This window comes from Puma concolor, chromosome B1 (genome assembly GCF_028749965.1).
Source record: "Puma concolor isolate L17-30 chromosome B1, mPumCon1.1.hap2, whole genome shotgun sequence".
Taxonomy (NCBI): Eukaryota; Metazoa; Chordata; class Mammalia; order Carnivora; family Felidae; genus Puma; species Puma concolor.
The window spans coordinates 100,217,814-100,240,334 of record NC_141670.1 but is presented as its reverse complement, the minus strand read 5'-3'; the positions used below and the strand labels follow the sequence as shown (position 1 = coordinate 100,240,334).

At 34.5% G+C, this 22,521-nt stretch overlaps 1 protein-coding gene across 2 annotated transcripts in view; it reads left to right on the top strand.

Annotated features, from left to right (window-relative positions):
- FAT4 (FAT atypical cadherin 4) overlaps positions 1–22,521 on the top strand; it is a 177,124-nt gene that overhangs the window by 69,308 nt on the left and 85,295 nt on the right. For both annotated transcript variants that reach the window (XM_086704263.1, XM_025921676.2), the window contains one exon: positions 8,127–8,258. In XM_086704263.1, coding sequence (XP_086560389.1) covers positions 8,127–8,258 — 132 coding nt within the window. The remainder of the gene's footprint in view (positions 1–8,126; positions 8,259–22,521) is intronic.

The following is a 22,521-nucleotide window of genomic DNA, read 5'->3' as shown; positions in this document are numbered from 1 at the left end:
CTCAGGTCATGATCTCATGGTGTGTGTGTTCAAGCCCCGTGTCAGGTTCTGTGCTGACAGCTCAGAGTCTGGAGCCGGCTTCGGATCCTTTGTCTCCCTCTCTCTCTGCCCCTCCCCTGCTCATACTCTGTTTCTTTCTCTCAAAAATGAATAAACATTTAAAAAAATGTTAATGAACAAGGAAATCAATAGGATTGGATTGGTTCCAAAAATCACTGTGATAGAAGACAACTTTGATCAATACACTTTCATATGCCAGTAGTATACCTATTTCATTAAATATGCTGAACTGAGTACTCTAATAAAAATGTACAAATAACTTAGATAATTGTTAGGCATGGATAAGGTGTAAGAATGGAAAATGAGCAAGATAATTCTTGCTCCCAAAAGCTCAGTTTAAAAGGCACTAATCTGAGCAATATAAATGATCTTTGGTAACATGAAGAGATTTTTCAATGACCGATTTCTTTAATACACACATTTATTAAAGAAATCAGAGCAACAAAGTACGATTATTAAAATAATATTTTTTGGCAGAACTGTTAATTAAAAGGTGTATTGAAATGCAGTCTTTATGGTATTATCATAATATCTTTGGAAGTCTTATATGTGAACTCTAAGTATTATTTTTGGTGCAATGCTTTGTCAGGGTTTATGCTATCTAGGTAACAGTATTACTTGAGGAGTTTAATTTTGGGGTGTCAGGCCCACACAGATTAAAAGACAATAATGTAAATATTTTGTCACTAAAAAACAACTAATCAAGTACTATTTTCCTTGATACATCTTCTTTTACTATTTTATAGTTTAGATTTTAGTCATTTCTGGAAATGAATATTTATGATTGCATCTTTTAAGAAAAAGAAACAAATTCCTTGTAGACATTTTAACAACAGTAACTTTTGCTGATATCTATAGAGAATTTAGCTAGTTTCTTTACTTGTAATATATACCCACCATCTTTCTGCTCAATGATCAATAGTTTCAGTGGCATTGATAAAACAAACCTTCCCAGAATATTTTCCCTTACTGTAAATATGAAGAAACTTAAAAATTAAAAAAAATGTGGATTAAATAGTATTTGTAGACAATCATGTATTAATTTCTTCAAAGTCATTTTCTTATTGATATTTGTCAAATGCATATTTTGTTTGAAAGATCACTGTCTTCGTGCACAGATTAGAAGCTTTGGTCTAAGGCATATTCAGTCTGCATTCTGGCTCTGGCTCTCTCCACAGGTCTCTGGAAGAATCACTGGGCTAGAATTAGGAGGCTGACCTTGTTTTGCTTAGATAAATGAGTTACTATTTCAATGCCTTACTTTTGATTCTCTATAAAATAAAGGAGAGAGCCATGATGATATTTAATATTCCTCCTAAAATTTTAATACATCTACTTGCAAATAAGTGGATTTCTGAACTTTTAGTGAACTATGAACTCTACAACTTCCCAAAAGGAAAAAAAAAAAGATTGTTTTTCATTCTTATTTACTAAGAACCATTTTATGTAGGTTGAAGGAAGGTTTTGAATTAAAAAAATGTTTTATGTTTTCATCCTGATTCATTAATAACCACTTTATTTAGCTTGCAAGAAGTTATGAATTGAAGAAAAAAAATTTTAATTGTTGTTGATATAGTGACCTCAGTGAAATTATTGATTTAACTGGAGAATCAGTTCATAAAGGACCTTGCTATTTTAATCAATTCCTTAGCCTTGACCGTAACATATTATCTTCATAATATCATTTTGAATCAGTGAAATGCCATGTTTTGTAGTTATATCCCCACATATGTAATGATTTGATAATTGATATTGCTAATTAATGATTGCTCATTGATTATGTAGTTGTATGCTGATTTATTCACTTAAAAACTTAAAAATGAATCCCCAAGATATAATATTATTCTTGATGCACTGTAGAATAAAATTATAGCCTGCATACTACAGAAAAAAAATCAGAGGAAAGCATTGTACTCATTTCATAGCAGCTCTTTTACACAGTAAGTTTTTTGTTTGTTTGTTTTTAAGTACCTATTTATTCAGCGAGCTGAATTATCAAGGGCTCTTCCTTTAGCATAAAGAAGTTTGGTGACAATACTTAAAGCCATATTTTTATATAACTTTTAACTTTATTAAGCTACCAAAAGGCAGGCTATTTTTAAATTAATTGGTCATTAGCCCCCTTAATCTCAGTCATGTTTTTGTTTCTGAATATAATCATCCATTTACCAGGGTTTCGCTCTTAGGGATCAGGTGTCTCAACCAAGAAAGTCACTATTCTGAAGGACTTTAAATGGTTGAACAGAGGTGGTGTCAGAAGACAATACCTATGGTTCAACCATTAGCTGCAGCTGATGTTTTGTTATGAAGAAGTCAACCACAAAGTTACAACTGCCCTTGTAATTGTAGCAGGTGAAACCACATATGTTTCTGAAACACCAGCTATCTAAGCACAAAGGTCAGCATTTGATAGGCAGGCATAAAATATGCAAGTGCCTTATCTTCCTGGTGTAATGTTTCTTTAATCATTAAGGATAAATTTTCACAAACTTTCAGAATACATACCTTGAACATACCGCCTGGACTTAAATTATCGAAGCTGTTATAAGTTTTTGTTTTGTTTTTATTTTAAATATAGTTACTTGTGAAGGGAATTTTCTGAGTTCAAAATGTGGTCTTTTTATTTTATTTTATTTTATTTTATTTTATTTTATTTTATTTTATTTTACTTTATTATTTTATTTTATTTTCCTTCATTTTATCTTTGCAAAATGAATATTTAATGCAATTATTTTGATTGTTTCAGGTTTAAACAAATGTAAGGATAAATTTAAACACTAAAGGGGCAAATGCTAGCTTCTGTGCAGTAGTTCTTGGTTTGTCTTTTAAAAGAATGGAATGTATTTTTTAACATACACATGTTTTTGGGGTGCCTGGGTGGCTCAGATGGTTAAGCGACCAACTCTTTTTTTTTATTTAAATTTTTTTTTAATGTTGATTTATTTTTGAAATAGAGAGACAGAGTGTGAGTGGGGAGGGACAGAGAGAGAGGGAGACACAGAATCCGAAGCAGGCTCCAGGCTCCGAGCTGTCAGCACAAAGCCTGATGTGGGGCTCAAACCCGTGAGCAGCAAGATCATGACCTGAGCCAAAGTTGGACACTTAACTGACTGAGCCACCCAGGCGCTCCAAGTGACCAGCTCTTGATTTCAGCTCAGGTCCTGATCTCACAGTTCATGAGATTAAGCCCTGGCTGGAGCTCTGCAGTGACAGCTCAGAGCCTGCTTGGGATTCTCTCTCTCACTCTCTTTCTCTGTCCCTCTCTGTCTGTGTTCTCTCTCTCAAAACAAAACAGTAAACTTTGGGGAAAAAAGATATAAGCATGTTTTTTTTTTGCTTAGGAACAATATTTTGAAATCTCAGAATTTTAAAATAAAATAAACTACTAATAGTCACTGTCTACTATTAAAGTGATCTGGTTTGCACAGAAAGAAGTTTTTAAAAATTATAAAGTCTTCAATCTTGTTTCCCAATATCTTCTGTAAACTTTTAATTTTTGATTCCTGTGTTTTGTATAATAACATTTCGAAACAAATTTTATTGAATCTTAGTCCAAAGAAGGCAAGACTCTTAGGTTGGTGGCAGACCCAAGAGTGAGCCAAGCACATGTTAGAGTTTGGAGTCATCAGAAGGATGGTAACTGCCAAGGGCAAGATGGCAGACAGCTCAAAGAATTATCCTAGGTGCGGGAGATAAATCTTTTGGAATCAAGATACCAACAGTGTGTTTTCCCAGGGATAACTGTAAATGTTTCTATTTGTACATATTTCTATTATCAAACTCTTCTTCTTCCCTGCAAGAGATGTGATCTGTCTTGTTTTCTTCTGTATTTCTAGTGACTAACATATGTCTGTTATATGATAGATTTTAAAATATAAAATGGATAAATACTGGAATCAGTGACAGTCTCATAGGCAAGCAGGGTTCATAGTCCTGAAATTCTTGGTTGGTAGAAACATGCTACAGGGGATCAGGAAAAGTGAACGGAATGCAGGAAAAGACCTACCTGAGCTAAGGAGTTCATACCTCTCTTTCTACATAAATCATTACCCCAGGCTATTGAGAGAGCTTAGAAAAACCATGCCAAAAGCTTTTTAGGAATATCTAAGGTATTGTGGAATAGCAAAGAGATACTGGACAGTTAAGAGAAATATCCTGGGGCGCCTGGGTGGCGCAGTCGGTTAAGCGTCCGACTTCAGCCAGGTCACGGTCTCGCGGTCCGTGAGTTCGAGCCCCGCGTCAGGCTCTGGGCTGATGGCTCAGAGCCTGGAGCCTGTTTCCGATTCTGTGTCTCCCTCTCTCTCTGCCCCTCCCCTGTTCATGCTCTGTCTCTCTCTGTCCCAAAAATAAAAAAAAAAAAAAAAAAAAAAAAAAAAAAAGAGAAATATCCATATTTCCACCCCCCAGCCTGAGAAAGAAATATGGAGGTCTTACCTTTTTGGTTGGCAAGCTGACACTGATTTTAGGAAAAACGATAGCCTGACTTATTAAATAGGTGCTATGTGATATCCAAAAAATAACCATTGCATATATCAGAATGCAATGATGAAATGTTCTAGATCTGTTTTTATAACTGGCTGATTATAGATATATTCAGAAATGTTTAATTTTGAACTCATTAATATTGAACTAAATTTATTCTTTCTAGTAAAATGGGAAAGGTCTTTCTTTACGTGAAATGATGGAGTTGGAGAAAATTTCATAGAGCATGCATGATCAAAGACTTCTAGAGCTGTATATAGGGATCAGTAGTAGTACAGTCTTATTTCTTCTTAAAATTTGACACAGAGAGATTTGTTGGCTGACCCAAGATTATATGGCTAGTTAGTTCATATGTAAGTGATTCAGATTCCAGATATAAATAATATGCACATTTATGAAAATGTATTTGTATAGCTGTGACATAATTTTCAAATATGATTCATTGTGTTTATTGAACATACACACCTACACATGAGAGAGACAGGTTTGTCTAACAGTAGAGAAAACTTATGTGCTAGCTCTGTGTCATTGGGTAATTATTTAACCTCTTTAACTCTAATTTCTCTAATGAGAAGATAGTAGTATTTTCCTCAAAGGCTCTTTCGAAGATTTTTAAAAATGTGTGTGTGTGTGTGTGTGTGTGTGTACATGTATAATCTAAAACTATGTCTTGCACATATGTTAGTTATTTTGTAATAACTATTAGAATATACAAAGGTGTTCAATTTATGCACTCACCATTTATAATGAGTGTAATGAGTAAGGTAACTTTCTGGAATACCCAACATGCTTCTAGTGCATGGTACTGTTTCCTGATGCATCTTTGATGTCATATTTAATTGGTGCCAATATGGATTATCCTCACTCCTAGTTTAGTGTTCTTCCCTAAACACACACACACACACACACACACACACACACACACACACACACACTCATATACACTTACATAAACATACACTCATACATGCACATTCTCGCACAAATACACTTAGAAAACTCTCCCTCTCTCTCTCTCCCTCTCTCTCTCTCACACACACACACACAATCATACACAAGGTTGGCATCTTGGTTTACAATTAGATTCAGTCATAAAATTATAGATGAAAGACAATTTAGAATTGAAAAAAATTCTATTAAGCTAAAAAGTCAGAGTTAAGTTATGAGGTATTTTGGTTAGTTACCTCTTATTCTTCATTTATTTTCCTACAGTATTTTGAGTACTGTGCACACATATAATGTGAAGATAATTATTAATTTCTAAAGAACATTGATTATTATGTTTTTGGATGACCATTGGGTCATTTATTCTTAAATTCACATTTTCAGGCTTTTGAAATACATATATGCATATGTATGTCAAAGCTCTTCCTACATGAAAACTTTGTACATATTCACTATGTTTCAGAGATGAACAGTAACTTGTATTTTTTGAATTTGGCTTTTAGGACCTGAAATTCTGATTTATTAAGTCATTTTCTCAAAGTCTCTCCCTGGCTCTACAGAACTCTGAGGTCTGTGGTCACAACTTGAAAACCAAGAATAACTTTTTCAAAAATATTTTTAAGCTTGATTTATTTATTTTGAGAGAGAGCGAGAGAGAGAGAAAGAGCACATTGCATCAGGGGAGGGGCAGAGAGGGGGAGAGAGAGAATCCTAAGCAGGCTCCACGGTGCTGGTGTGGAGCTGGATGCAGGACTCAAACTCATGAACTGTGAGATCATGACCTAAGCTGAAACCATGAGTTGTTTGCTTAACCAACTGAGCCACCCAGGTGCCCCAAGATTAATTTCTTATTAACCACTTCCCTCTGGCCTAAGCATTTTGCTGGCCTCATTGAAGTCTAGTCATCATAAAATGCTCTACGACAGGGGCGCCTGGGTGGCTCGGTCGGTTGAGCGTCCGACTTCGGCTCAAGTCATGATCTCGCAGTCTGTGGGTTCAAGCCCCGCGTCCGGCTCTGTGCTGACAGCTCAGAGCCTGGAGCCTGTTTTGGATTCTGTGTCTCCCTCTCTCTGTGACCCTCCCCCGTTCATGCTCTGTCTCTCTCTGTCTCAAAAATAAATAAACGTTAAAAAAAATTAAAAAAAAATGCTCTAAGACATATAGTATTATCTCAGTTTTAAGATGAGGAGACTGAGACCCAGATAAATTAAGCACTCAGGTTTATCCAACTAACTAATAAGTTGGGGAGCCAGAATCTGAATTTCAGTTTTTCTAATTTGAAAATCCAGGTTATTTACAAATGTGCAAGGCAGTTGGACCTTGGCTGCAGTTGTACATTCTGTGGACCTTTTCTTTAAAGGAAGTGGTATAGAGAATGATGTGAGCCCAAACTAGAAGTGCCACATTTCTAACCACTGAGACTGCCTGTTTCAACAATACCCTTTACTAATTTGAGCCATTTGTTATGATCAAACCTCTCCTATTAAAAGGTGCAACTAGAGGCATAATAATTCTCTAGTACTTAATTTGTGTATTGTTTCTTGGGGAAGGAGTTATTTTTACCATTTGCTCATCCATTTATTCATCTAGCTCTACTCTATTTCCCATTCATTCCTTTTCGGAGAATAAGGACAGTCTCCCTCTACCCCATCTCTACCTCTTCCCAGAAAAAAAAAATCAAAATTCTTTTGCTCTCTTCTCTCTCTTCATATTCGTCTCCATCACTCTTAGATCTGATGGAGTTTTTACCGTGGAACTATAAAAGATGACATTTCATCCCATGAGAAAAATGTCTTGGTTATATCCGAGCTAAATGGATGGATGGATTTTTCTCCATGACTTAATTTTGTGACCCAACTGGGGAAACTTGCAGTTTTATTAGCAGCTGTCTTCCCTTACTTATCAGATATTCAGCTTTTAGCACCTAGCTCAAAAGAGAAAACACATGGTTTGAAGCTATTATTTAGACTTCACAAGTCTTTGCTTCTAAACAATTTTTTCCTAGAGAGGGAAACAAATAACTCTGACTAGGATCTTTCAAACAAAGCTGTTAATATTTGCCATCTACATAAACACGACATCAGAAAGGAATGATTATTTAGCTTTAGTCACATTAAAAAGTGCTGGCAGTAGTGGAAAGGGAGAGAAAAGAAGATGAGTGTATTTTTCTTCCCCACAGGTTGGGAGTTGATTTTAAAGGGAAAAGTGCTGAGGGTTTCTTAAAACAAAATGTGAACTTCTTTGTTTCCCCCAGACATTGCCAATATATAAACATTTCAGGAAGAAATTCTACACCTCATTTGTGTCAGGCGACATTTCATGGTTGAATGGCAGACGGTCCAAAGTCTGGGCAGTTCTTCAGTGGTGCACAAATCGGGATTAAATCAGCAGTTGATCAGTGGGCCTTTTCTAGTATAAACTCCAAGGCAACCCTTTGAAATGAGTTTCACTTGGATTTTATATTTTTTTATAAGGATTTCATAGCTTTCTCTAGGGTATTTTCATTGTTTGGATGTTCTGTATAAAAATTCTGTTCTTTTTGGAAGGACTACCTAGCTAGTGGGCTCTTAGTATACATTTTAATTAGCACCTTGCAGACATGTGGGGCTTTCATGCGCTATTTATTTCTCTCCTTGTAGGTTGAAATAACGCTTCAAGATATTAATGATAATCCACCAGTATTTCCAACAGACATGCTGGACCTTACTGTGGAGGAGAACATCGGAGATGGCTCTAAGATCATGCAACTGACAGCCATGGATGCTGATGAGGTAACTCAGAGCCTGAATTCATTTTGAAATCTAGTATCCCAGTGACCTATCAAGTTTCTACCATATATTGACCACTTTTTTAAAAAGTTTTTTTTTAATGTTTATTTATTTTTGAGAGAGAGAGACAGAGCGTGAGCAGAGGAAGGGCAGAGAGCTGTCAGCACAGAGCCCAACACGGGGCTCGAACTCACGACCTGTGAGATCATGACCTGAGCTGAAGACGGATACTTAACCGACTGAGCCACCCAGGCGCCCCTATTGACCATTTTCAATACCTAATAATTAAGGTTAAGCATCGTGTACTCTTTTTCAAAGAATATTAATTGTTGAAATGTGATATAAGAAGGCTAAGATAGAGTCTACCAGGAGGTAATTTTCCTTTCATCAGTAATTCATTTTTCAGTTAGTTGCTGGTTGCACTTTAGATTTCTTAGCCAAATTATTTTAATTTCACAAATAGTAAAAATATCAAACAGCCATATTTTTTATGCCTTTATCATTCCAATTTGCTATCCTAGCAGCTAAGGATTGAACTTTTATTTGTATTTGGCAAAAAGCTGATTATTTAAAATTAAAATATTTTAAAAACACTATTATATAGTGTTTGACTTAATTTGCATATATCTATAGAACAAAATATACGATTTAATAATAGCCTTATACATTTTAAAGAAATTATCTAGGCAAGCTAACGGTTTTTCAAATCTGTTAATAAACAGAAATTTCTTATCTAGTAGTAAATGTAAAATTTGGGAACACAATTTAGATTACTGTCTTCTATATTTATATTTCAAGTTTAGCTAGTTAATTACCAAGCTCCAAATGGCATAACAACTTATAAAATTTGTAATTTATCTTTTTCCTGTGAAAAAAGCCCATTGCTTCCTTTCTCCTTCTTGCTAGGTAGAGAAATTGATTAATGTGATGGTGTTGTGGAAAGAGAGATAACCTTCCCAGACACCAGTATCACCTTTCACCTTGAGCTAACCCCAACACAAACCAGAGGACTCAATTTTTTTTGCCCTCAATTAAACTTCAGCAGTATCTTCAAACTTGATTTTTGATCTAAGAGTAAGATCTCCATAAATTTATTTCTTTAACTTTAAAAGGTTAATAAATAAAAAACAGACTAATTTAACAGCTAATACAGAAATGTAATGATGTAGTTTTTTTATAAATTTTGCCAAAATCTAAGGAAAAGTAAGCAAAAAAACCCATAAATATTTAGATAATTGTAGTTTTCTATTTAAAAAGATTTGGTGTTTTAAGTTCAGTATATTCTACTCAATTTTATAAAATGTTAAACAACAAAAACTCAACAAGTAAAATTAGAATTAAATTGGCTTCATTCAATGATTCATGAATCAGGCAGTGTCTCATCTAGCAAGAGAAAGGAACTCCAACAAGCTGTAGAAAAGAAAAAGTTTTTAAAGGCTGAATGGGGTGGAAAAAGGAAATTCTTAGCAATGGATGCGTTGTTTTGAGCAAGGTCACCTTCCTAAAGGGAACAGAGGGATCTATTGCTCCTATTACCTCACCAGTGCTGACCAGGTAATTCCATTTGGACTTGGTAAAAGTTACATTTCTAGGGAAGTTGAAACTGCAGTTAGATTAAGTATTACAGTCTCAGTTCATTGCCATGAGATTTAGCATAAGCAACTCCATTTTGGGACAGCTGTCTCCTTTCTACCAATTCCTTTCTTTTGATTCGACTCTCAGTTAACTGCAAAATATGATCAAAATTTAAGGCATCAGCACCACTCACAGATCCCACTCAGTTGTTCCTACAGCTTTTGTCAATCCTCTGTGTGGCATTCATAGGTCATGACACTTTGTTTTTTTTGTTTTTTTTTGTTTTTTTTTTTTTTTTGCTTAATCTCTGTGAAGCCCATGACTTCAGGTTATAACTTTAAGTTGTTCATTCTCTTCATTCCTTTTCTGATGTTCCAGTCTTACTTAGAGAGATCATTTGCTTGGTTACTAGCAGTGCCAAACATGCATTTAAAACTCTTCAGAGAATACAATATGCCAGGGAGATTACTATGATTATTACATGCAAGATAATTTCTAATGTTTAGAAATTACTTCATAGCTTCGTCCTCAAAACCAAGCCAATCAAAATTAAATAAGTAAAAGAAAGACCCTGCTAAAGGAGTCACCTTTCTAAGAGGCAAGTGTCTTGCTCGTGATTTTTTATTTATTTATTTTTTTTTTTTAAATTTTTTTTTCAACGTTTATTTATTTTTGGGACAGAGAGAGACAGAGCATGAACGGGGGAGGGGCAGAGAGAGAGGGAGACACAGAATCAGAAACAGGCTCCAGGCTCTGAGCCATCAGCCCAGAGCCCGACGCGGGGCTCGAACTCACGGACCGCGAGATCGTGACCTGGCTGAAGTCGGACGCTTAACCGACTGCGCCACCCAGGCGCCCCAACTCAGTGATTTTATGTAACTGAGTTTCCATTTCTCCAAAAGTGTGCAGCAGATGATATTAGCCACAGCACAGACTTTGCTCAGCTAAAAAATATTCAAGGGACCAACTTTGTTCAGAGAGTCTAAGGACTTTTGTTGGGCAGCTATTGTCTTTGCAGACTGTATAGTACTTTCAAGAGTCAAGGAAAGGTTTCTAATCACAGCCTCATTTATATTTACTCCCAACCAAGGAAGTATGGCCCTGCAAAGAGAAGTGAATCCTGAATCATTAATTCTTTCTGGTAATTCCTTTCCAGCTCAACAGTATAAATCTAGGGGAGCCGACCAGTGAAGTGTCTTTGTGGATAGTTAGGAACACAGTTAGATAACCTAAGAGTCATTGCCTGGCTATGCACCAGGTACTTAGGCATTCATAGGTCCAAGGAGAATGATAACCACCATAGAGAAAAGACAGATATTATAGGGGCATAAACCATTCTTGATAAGGTGACACTGTTAATGGACAATAATGGATACAGAGGAGCTTTTAATGACAAATCCAGCAGCCTAAGAGGCAAAGTCTCCCTTCCTTAGCAATGGCCTGGGAAATACTGATGATGGCATTATTTTTCTAGGCTAATGTCAGATTAAATGAAAGAAGGAAAAAAAGAGAGAGTTTTATGTTTAGTTGGAATGTGAAGTCTTGATCTGGCATCTTGGGAAGAAGCCATCTACCTTGATGTTGGCTATTTCTCTTCCTAGTCAATTTGACTTTGGAGGTCTCCTGCATTTGTGCAAGACCAGTTGTCAAGTGGAGTTTTCTTTAATGTGAGTTATTTTTCTGCAAGTCCCTGGAGTGTGGTTGCCATCTGGGTAGTGAGAAGGACCTGATACAGTCTTTCCCAAGGAGTTTGAAGGGAAGTCTCATTTCTTAACAAGTCTAAATCAGAAGGATGAGAGAGAATTGGAAATGTTACTTTGGTAAATCGTAGCCAGATATTTGAGGAAGCTACAATGCAGGATCTAGTACTTACATGTGTATAACAAAACCTCAAACACAATTAACAGTCTAGAATCTAATCCAATAGAATCTAGAATCCAATATCTACAAAAATGCAAACATACTTTTCTTTCTACAGTTACTCCCATTTTTAAAAGATAATTGCAGTAAAACTAATTTGTTTGCATATTTACATAATTGCATTATTTATGATTATTTACATAAGTGCAACCAAAATAGCGGTTGCCCCTATAAGCTATTCTTTTTAAAATTTATTTATTTATTTTGAGAGAGAGAGAGAGAGTTCACACAGGTTGGGGAGGGGCAGAGAGAGAGAGAGAGAGAAATAATCCCAAGCAGGTCAACGCAGAGCCCAATGCAGGGCTCAAACTCACAAACCATGAGATCATGACCCAAGCCAAAATCAAGAGTCAGATGCTTAACCAACTGAGCCACACAGGTTCTCTGACCATATAAGATCTTTTTTAAGATTAATTTGCTGAAACCTTGGAAGCAAGGTACAAAGACAATTTTCCAAGGGGATATCTTGACTCCATAAAGTCAACCTAGTTCCTTAAAACTGATCATATCTGAATGTACACACATCTCTCTCAAATATGACATTCTAGTAAAAGCCTAGACTAGACTATTTCTAATTATGACTATTTCCAATTATGTCCTGTTAAAAGAGAATGGATCCTCATTGAATTTATGCAAACAAATAACAATATTGCATGAAACAATTATATTGCCAGAAAAATAGTTTCTGAATTCTGGAGATATCAGGTAGGGAGAAAAAGCAGACGTTTCATCTTTAGTTACAAAGGTATACTTTACCATTCTGCTCTAGGCCATAGTAAAAAAGAAAAGCAAAATAAGAAAACAAAAGAAAAGAAAAAAGTTTTCTTATATCTATTAAAACAAAACACTAAAGAACTGGCAATGTTTTAAACAAAAGTCATGAAGAATTATGATCATCCTCCTTAGTTCATTTAGTTCCATGTAATTAATACTTGTTCTAATTGAATCCAGCTTTTTTTTCATTAGCTCTGGAAATTCTTGCCCATTTTTTTAATTTTAAATTTATCAGAAATCAGTATTTTAGAATACTTTCCACAAGTCTTCTTAAAAATTAAACACTTTTGCCAAATCATCAGAATGAAATAACTGTCTATAAATCACAAAAGACTTAAAAATGGCTGTGATTAAAATCTGGTGAGAGGTCACTACAATGTAATTCACAAAGAAATATGCTTATTTCTATGTGTAAAATATTAAATGTAATTTTAATATAACTAGCATTATGACTGAAAACATTCCAAGACATATTATGTTTCCAGGAATTTTATATTATTTCTGGAACACTTATAACATATATCTATACAAATATAGCATTAAAAATTCTTTAGTATTATTTCTTATTTGACAATAATTTAATATATCAATTAAACTTAACTACTTTAATATCTTTTTATAAGGAGAGAGATCATATCTTTTGAGATATTTCAGGGACCCTCTTGAAAATCCCAAAGTAATTCAAGGTCAAAAAGACTTTGTTTAGAATTTTATTTCGGGGAAGTTTGTCAAAAAATATCAAAAAGGTTTTAAGATACTTGGGCAATTAAGACTATATGTCACTATGAAATAATATTCAGTTATTTATTTAACCAGTGACAATTGAAGACTTCATAAGCAAATATAGAAGACCTCATGGTTCTGAGAAAAATTTAATTCTTTTAATTGAGAGTCCTAGGTTTCAGTAACCAAAAACTTGATAAAAACAACATGGGAAATTATTTTGACAGAACACAGAATTCTTGTTTTTTTTAGTCATGTTAATTTGAACAGTAAGGAAAATTCTTTTTATAATCACTTATCAAGAATAGACCACTGGACCAAGAAAATTTTGTCTTTTTAACAGACAGGAAACAAAATTCTTTTTTTTAAAGTTTATTTATTTATTTTGAGAGACAGATACAGCACAAGTGGGGGATGGGACAGAGAGAGAGGGAGATAGAGAATCCTAAGCAGTCTCCTCACTGTCAGTGAGCCCCACAGGGAGCTTGAACTCATGAAACTGTGAGATCATGACCTGAGCTGAAACCAAGAATTAGATGCTTAACGAACTGAGTCACCCAGGGGCCCCCAGAAAACAAAATTCTAATTTTGCACCAGCTTACTTTTGATATTAGAACTCAGTTGCTTAATTAAATTCATTCCAATCTTAACCAGTGTTGGTCACACATGAAATTCCTTTCCCTTGTTTTTAGTAGTTTTAGTTACATATATTAGAATTTATAATGCTTAGAAGCCTTTGATTTCTAATGAAAACTAAGAAGTAAGCAATTATAAACTGTCTTTTACATTAGCATTCTATGGATTGGCAGATTTACACTTTTTATAATTTCTAGAAACATGTACTTCCTCATAGAAAATTTCTCAACACAGCATAAACATGTTCACTAATATACCTAATTATCTTTAGTTTCTCTGTAAAAGGAAGCTGAAAGTGGATAAGCTCATGTTCAATAACTAATGTTTTAGTATTTTGCCTTATTTAGAAATGATCTGGATATTCAATGAATATAACTTGACTCATCATTTAACTTAACCAAGTAAAACTTTAAGGTTTCAGGTTACCAAAAAGATTTGAGGAAACTAAAAAAATTACCTAAAATTTTTTATACTAATTATATCTATTTTATTTACTGTTTCTTAACAATTACATTTAGATTGATGAAAATTTCATCATCACAAGTTATTTTTATTGCTGACAAATTTTATAAGACAGATAACATGACCTTATTTGATTAATAAATCCAAGTAAAATAAAATTTGCATGACTGTATTATATTCAATGTTGAAAAGTCTAAGGACATGTATATTTTAATTAACCAACAAACTTGAATTAGCTTTATTACTGAATATTTTCCTAGATCACATGGATTTGAAAAGCATTTGAGTCAGTTTTCATTGTATTTTTGAATTTTTTATGAATATTAAGTTTGTATAAGCACATATTTGCTTAAGTCAAATAAATATAGCTTTGTTCACAAACTAATTTTAATAATACTATCTGGAGGTAAAGGTGGTGGAATTCTCTACTCCCAGATGGTATTATTAAAATTAAGTTTAATATATATTATACATATATACTCATATAAATATAGAAAAAAGACACATTATAGCTTCTATATACTTAAAATTTCCCATTAGTTCAAAATCTAAATGACCTTCTCCCCCTTTTTTATTCTGATAAGAATTACCTCCCCAAAGTTTATACATTAACACATGTCAAAGGCACAGTGAAAATGAGAGTTTAAGATAAATAGGGGATTCTTTGGGATGGGTAAAAAAGAGTAAGTGAACCTTCAACTGTCTCTAGAGCTACATTTTTAGTTCTGCAAAGATTTGTAAGATAAGGACAGTTGCTCTCAATTCTTCAAAGAATTGGATTGCAACTTAAATGACATCATAGGTTGATTTACCCATAAATTCTTTTACAAGGGCTTTAGAAGGGTTTTCTTTCCTTCTGGATTCATAGTTTTATTTTAGTGTAGGGGAGAAGGCCTAAAAAAAGTTCTTTCAGGCCCTACAATTTGGCCAATTTCTGACCACAGAACTACTTTGTAGTTTTTAGCTGGAACAAACAGTAAATATTTCTGGCAGTATTGAATAACCCCCTGGGAATGAAGAGGCATCCCCGAAGAGGATGTATAAGATATTTTGTTTTCCTCCTTATGCTGGGCGCTACAGACGGAGATCTGGGAGAGCTGACTCTGGCAAGAATTCTTACCCTTAGCTGGCTTCCTCCAGTTTTTCCAGGATCCATCTGTAGCATTTTACCAGAATTTGGCAAGGTTTTTCATTATTTTAATTTAGGTTTTCCCTTGGCTGTTTAAGAGAAAAACAGCAGTTTACCAGAAAATCCCTCAGAGTTCCATCAACTTTGGGAGATCCCCATTAGCAAAGAGCCCTCCTTCAAGAGTAGACATGTGGTGTCTTTAGGGTCATTAACTTGGCATACTTTTGCTTTTGCTTAAGGGAATTCAGACACAGGATTACTAGAATGAGTACTCAAATAAAGGAGAATAGAGGGAAGCAGTGAGACTTACATCAACCTTATTTTTTGTTGTTGTCGCTTTGTTTTGTTTTTAGGTACCTTTTGTATCTTGAATTTTTCATTAACCTTTTGCAACAAATCTTTTAATGAAGCTATTTTGGAATTTGGAGACTTTTGGAGGTTTTTGTATGCCAATTAAATAGGTATTCCATTCTGTTTCTTTGATTTGGGAGTCTTAGCTTTTAAACACACTTCTTAAATGATCTTACCTAATTGGAACATTCCTCATAATGGCCACTGTAATTCTAGGTTATAATTACTTTGAGGGCTGGCAGCAGTTTGGCGGGACCCTAGCTGCAAAGGGGGTTTAACCCACATTTTTTTGTCCAGCCATATCTGGCTGGCTAATTGGGTGTGACCCACTTATCTGCCCCACCATATCTTGGGGCTTCCAGGGTGACAGATACCAAGCCAAGTTCTCAGAACACAAAACAAGCTTAAGAAGATTTTGCTGTTTTTGTAGATGGTTATTTCTTCCAGAATCATAGTTCTTAGACATAAAATAAACAGGTGTGCCGGAAAGTAGCAGAAACTCTTTAGATTTTAGACATCCCACTTTATTATAATTACTTTTTTCAGCTAAGCTTTTGGGTCTCTCGGAGCCAAACTAATACCTAAAAGAGATGTGGCTCTGGGTTGGTGACTGTGCAGTGTACCTCACTGCATGGAAATTTGCTTGAGATTAGCAGATGGTTTAGTGTCCTTCTAACTCATTCATTCCATGACCAACTTATTCTAACAGACGAGTCTTTGATTTAGGTGGTAAGCATATACAATAGCTTTTAAGTGCTTGACCCATGCCCACCAATTTTTGCAGCTTTTTGGCCTCTGAGATCCCTGTTAACAATAACTTTTATCTACACAAAACAAGACAAACATGTGCCTCCTAACATGCCAGCAGCAATCAGATGTTACTGCAGACTGGCCAAGAGAAGGCCAGGAAATTATTAGCAAATGTATTGTTTTAGGCAAGGTCACCTTCCTGAGGGGAGCAGAAAGGGTCTATTGGGTGGATTATCTCACTAGCCCTGACCAGGTAATTCCATGTTGACTGGTTAAAAGTTAAATTCCTCAAGGAGTTGAAACTGCAAATAGATTAAGTATTAAGTCTTGGTTTGTTAACATAAGGCTTAGCACAAGGGACTCTAATTTGGGCCTGCTATATCCTTTTTAACAATTAAGAATTTTTCTTTCATAATTCCAGCTACCTTAAAAGTTATGTGACTATATTATTATTTATAGCTATATCAGCTATTATTTCGTAAATACTTCATTTTCTTAAAACTCTTCATTGATAATATATATTTGGCTAGCTCAATTCATAAAATTTGATTAACTTTTATTTAGAAAAGTAGTAAACCTATGATCCAGCAATTGCACTAGTAGCTATTTACCCAAAGAATACAAAAAGACTAATTCAAAGGGATACGTGCCCCCCAATGTTTATAGCAGCATTATCAACAATAGTCAAATTATGGAAAGACCCCAAATGTCCATCAACTGATGAATGGACAAAGAAGATGTGTGTGTGTGTGTGTGTACATACATACACAATGGAATATTACCCAGCCATAAAAAGAATGAAACCTTGCCATTTGCAATGACATAGGTAGAGCAGGAGAGTATTATACTAAGCAAAATAAGTCAGTCAGAGAAAGACAAACAACATATGATTTCAGTTATATGTGGAATTAAGAAACAAACAAAAAATAATCATAGGGAAAAACAAGAGGAAGGAAAACCAAGAAACAGACTCTTAACTATAGAGAACAAACTGATGGCTACCAGAGGGGAGGTAGGTGGGAGGATGGGTTAAACAGGTGATGGGAATTTAGGAGGCACGTATTGTGATAAGCACTGGGTATTCTGTGGAAGTGTTGAATCACTGAATTGTACACCTGAAACTAATATTACACTGTATGTTAACTAACTGGAATTTAAATAAAAACCAAAAAAGAAAAAAAAAATATGTGAAGAATCAAACAAAATAAAAAAGAAAAAGAAAAAAAAATTAAAAAAAGCACCCGTGGGGTGCCTGTTGTCTCAGTAGGTTAAATGTCAGACCTCGGCTCAGGTCATGATCTCATGGTTCGTGGGTTTGAGCTCTGCGTCTTGCTCTGTGCTGACAGTTCAGAGCCTGGAGCCTGATTCAGATTCTATGTCTCCCTCTCTCTCCCTGACTCGCACTCTGTCTCTCTCTCTCAAAAGTGAATAAACATTAATAAATTTTTTTAAAGACAATTCACATTAAATAATTGTAACTGTAATGACTCTTATTGGTTATTCTTTCAATAGGAATGAGATAAACAAACTTCCTATATTTTAAGTGGTTTATTCAAAGAGCGAAGCAATAATCATGTTAATTATGATAAAAAATATCCTAATGGGATATGCTATTCTCTTAAGAACTGATTATTTGAAAGAGACAACAATACTATGATGTTTATAGTATTATAATTTTATATGCCCCTCTGTTTTTCAAGTTATGACAAATAAGGTTTACTACAAATAAAGTGCTGCCTGCCTGTTTATTTTTCTCCATCTAGCTTTGCTGTGTGTGCACGTGCATGCATACTTGCCTTCAAGTTTATCTTTTGAGATGTTTATATTTACAGTGAGATCTGAGGAAAGCTGGGAAGGTCCTTATGTCTTTAGGTATTTATATCAAAATTATTTTAATGCACTTTGTTTTATTTCTATTGAGCTTATTTTTTAAGTAAAAAAAAAAAATTGTAAGTAACTGTGTAGGTGTTATCACTTAGACATCCTAGTATTAAAAGCTACTGAAATGTAAAATGATGATATCTAGGATAAGTAAGAAGTGCATTTGGGGTGAGACAAGGTGTGGAGTTTAATGGACAGGAAAGTGTAAGGTTGTACAGAAAAGGGAAATGGAGGTTGAGTTTTATGCCTGAAGGCATAAAAATCACCAAGTACTTTGTAATCAAATCTCTTGATGGGGTGGGGCGGGGAGAGAAAGGCAGGAGAAGATGGGAGGGAGGAAGGAGGTTTACCTACAACTTTAAAAGAAAGGAAGATATTTCTGTAAAACTGCTCTTGGACTATTATGTTTTTAAGGATTAAGCTCATGAGGTTGCTTTCCTTCTTGAATATGTTTTTTCTTAAAAATTTTTAGGAGCCTTTAAATGATTGCTGACTCTGTCAACTCATGACATGAGGAATCAATATTTCTTTGGCCCTATGCCAGCTGGAATGGATACCTCAGCTTTCTATGGCATTCAGAATCTGGTTGTTTCCTTTTTTGAGTGGCTTGCAAAAAATTAATATTAATGCTTTTAGATAAACCTTCATTCTATTTTCTACTCTATCCTCAGATTTTTACCTCTTAGTTGAATTTGAAAAAAAATATATATGTATATATATTTGAAGTGTTTTCTCTCACCAAATCATGGCTGTTTTTTTCTTCCTCTAGTATGAATAGAACTCAATATTGAATGCAAGGGATTTCTTTTAGTTAGCTTTGCAGTCAGCATTAAATTGTTGCACAATTATCCAGTGGATTGGTCTTAAAAGATCAATAGAATTATTTAAAACACTAATATTATGTAAGCTATTAGCAAACTATGTGTCAATAAATTATTATTTATACACAATTCCTTAATGACTAAATCAAACATCTAAGTATTAGTATGTTAGAGAAACTCTAGTTGGGCACTGGAGAATAATGCCTGGGTAAAGGAATCAGTTTTAGGAAGCAACATGTACATGTTGAACTTAATTTAAATATCATTTGAAACATATGTTGGACCAAGATACACATCTTTCAGAAGCACATGACTTTGTCAGTCTCTTGTTTCCTTTTATAAACAGAATTATTATGCTTGTAATGGGCCAGGATACTCAAGCTTTGTTTCAGAGTACCATACTTGTTTTTGAAAATACTACTTAAGGTTGTAAAATGCATTTGCAATTTATAGCTATTTACTTTTAGAATTCCTTCCACGTGCTTTTGTCTCTGTGGTTCCTCAGGAGAGTAGCATGTTTTCAACCAGCATTATTTCCACTGCACAGCAACTGAAATACGATATTTGTTTCTTGTGGTATTGCTGATACTGCATATTTTAGATATTAAATAAATAGACTTTTCAAAAGACCTAATTAAGTCATTACTCTTGGCCAGACATTTTCAGACATTCACTAGAGCTATTAATTCACTGCATCAGCTGATTTTGAATATAAAAAGATTGTTGTATCAACATATTTTGATGCCTTTGTTTCTGTTCATAAGAATTATCTTAACTTTAGGAGTATTAATTATGACTGTCACTATATAGACAGGACATATCTAAATTTCAAACCATTTGTGTAATAGCTTTAAGTTGTTTTTTTTTCTTTGCTTTCCCCTAATTTCCAAACACTTACCATTTTAATAGGTAAGAATTGAATGTAGCTGTTTTCATACCTGGATTGCTTTACTAGAACAATGGAACTCTTAGTGAAACAGAATAAATAGTACAGAATGTGGTCAGATTAGAAGTCTAAAATTCTTATTTGAATGTTTTTGTTAAACCATATAATTATAATAAATACGTTAGATACTCCATGTACACCTGAATATACAAGATACATGTGGTTTTGTGTTAAACTCAGCTATTCCGTTACCAAATTAAAACGTGCTTTGAGGCATTCACTTTACTAAATTTTAAGATTGGCTTGAAGAATGCAGTAGAAAAATATAGCCAATCCCACTGAACATGTATTTTGAAAGAGTATTTTTGTCTTTGGCTTATAGAAATCATACCCTTATGTGTTTGGTAATGAAGGATAAAACACATCTAATCTGTGGAGGAAAAGATGTATGGAAACCGTGGGTGCTGTGGTCTCCCAGCATGCCAGACTTCTAGTCTACAAATCCTAAATTTCAGGTTTTCCCGATATCCTTCTTGGGAGTTCTTATCCCGGATATTTTGATAAATAAATTTCTAGAGCTTAATAATTGTAAAAAAGATATTTATTTTATGTAAGTATATTTAAGTAAAAAAGTAATTGTTTGAAATCAACAATTCCGACACTATAAGTCAGTGTCAAAACTTAACATATATGTATTATAGGAAATGAGAAAACATATTTTTTCCCTGCAATATATAGCAACTCAGTTGTATTTTCATTTAAAGTATTCATTTACAGGAATCTCAGTCATCAAATGAACTTAATCCATTATATAAAAACAGGAATAAAGATAACAGCTATCACTGTTACATGCTTTCTGAAGGATCATTCTAGGTGTTTTACGTGTATTAACTCATTTAATCTTCACAGTAGCCCTATGTGGCAGGTAATGTTATTATTCTGATTGTCCAAGTAAAGAAACATCAGCTCATTGGGGCTAAGTATAAGGACCAAGGTGGAGCAGAGATTCAACCCCAAAAACATCAAATCTCATCCAGTGCAGGATATAATATTCAATGTAGTATTTTAATTATAATATAATTAAGAAATATCTAAATCAAACTGCTTGTAATTTCAACATTGTACTGTCAAGTTTATATTTAATATATGTTTTAAAATACTGTATTACCAAATATGTTTTGAAATAATATATGTAGAATATATTTTAAAATACTAGGAGGTCGGCATTCCCCATCATCAAGTCCACATGGGTTCTTTAATTTTAATTCTTCTAAACTTCTTTATTTTTGACTTTGCTAATATCTAATCTTTCTTGAAACCTGCCCTTTAAACTCAGTGAGTGCCCATCAAGTGATGCGCTTAGGGCAGTATTTAGCACTTAGTGAACACTGAATGAATGTACCGTTTTTCTCAACCTTTTCATGTCCCCTACTAACTTTCTAGTTTAGATTTCATGTTTTGAGGGTCACAGCTCAAAGGTCTAAGAGAACACAAGAAATCACCCGCTCTCATTCTACAGAACATGGACTTGGAACTTCAAACCATATAGATTGTAGAAGGTTTCACCTTGAGGAAATGAAGCCCCAGTCCTTTGGGTCCAAACTCTCCTCACTCTTTCCCTTCTCTGGCATCTTCCCACTCTAGTCCCTCCTACATTATCAACAGCCTTGAAAGATTGCTTCCAATTAAGCCAAGATTAGTGTTTTCTTGGCCATAAAATTCAAACCAATTTGTGTTGCAGTTGAGATTCTCCAAAATATACCCATAACCAAACCAAGAGTTTGGTTTGACCTTCTTCTATTTTTCATTTAAACTCTTTCCTCTAACAAACTGTTTAACAATGAGTAAGCCAAACACATCATTTTCCTTTCTTCTGCACTTTTGCTTAAACTCAAATATTCCCTTAGACTTTGCTTTACAAAAAAAACAAACAAACAAACAAACAAAAAGAAGGAAGCCATTCTACAAACCCCAGTTCAGTCCATACACATTCTCCATTATTATCTTCCTTAAAGAAATCAACTTGGTTCTTACAGTGGTTATTTAAAGCCTCCCCCATTTAGTACTTGCCTCATTTAATTACCTTCTCATACTGAATCAGAATGATCATGAACTCAGAGTCAGGCAGAGTTGGATTTGAAATCCATGCTAACTGATGCAGTGTGACTCTGTAAGTTACCTAGCATCTCAGAACCCACTGTCTTCATTTGTGAAATGGCACCTCATGGAGTCATGAACTGAAGTGAGATAATGCATACATAATGCTGTCACAGTGCCTGGCACAGAGCAAGCCTATAGCAGATCCTCTGGTCATGCGATTAGTAGTAGTGTCATTTGTATTTTCTGTAGCGACAACTT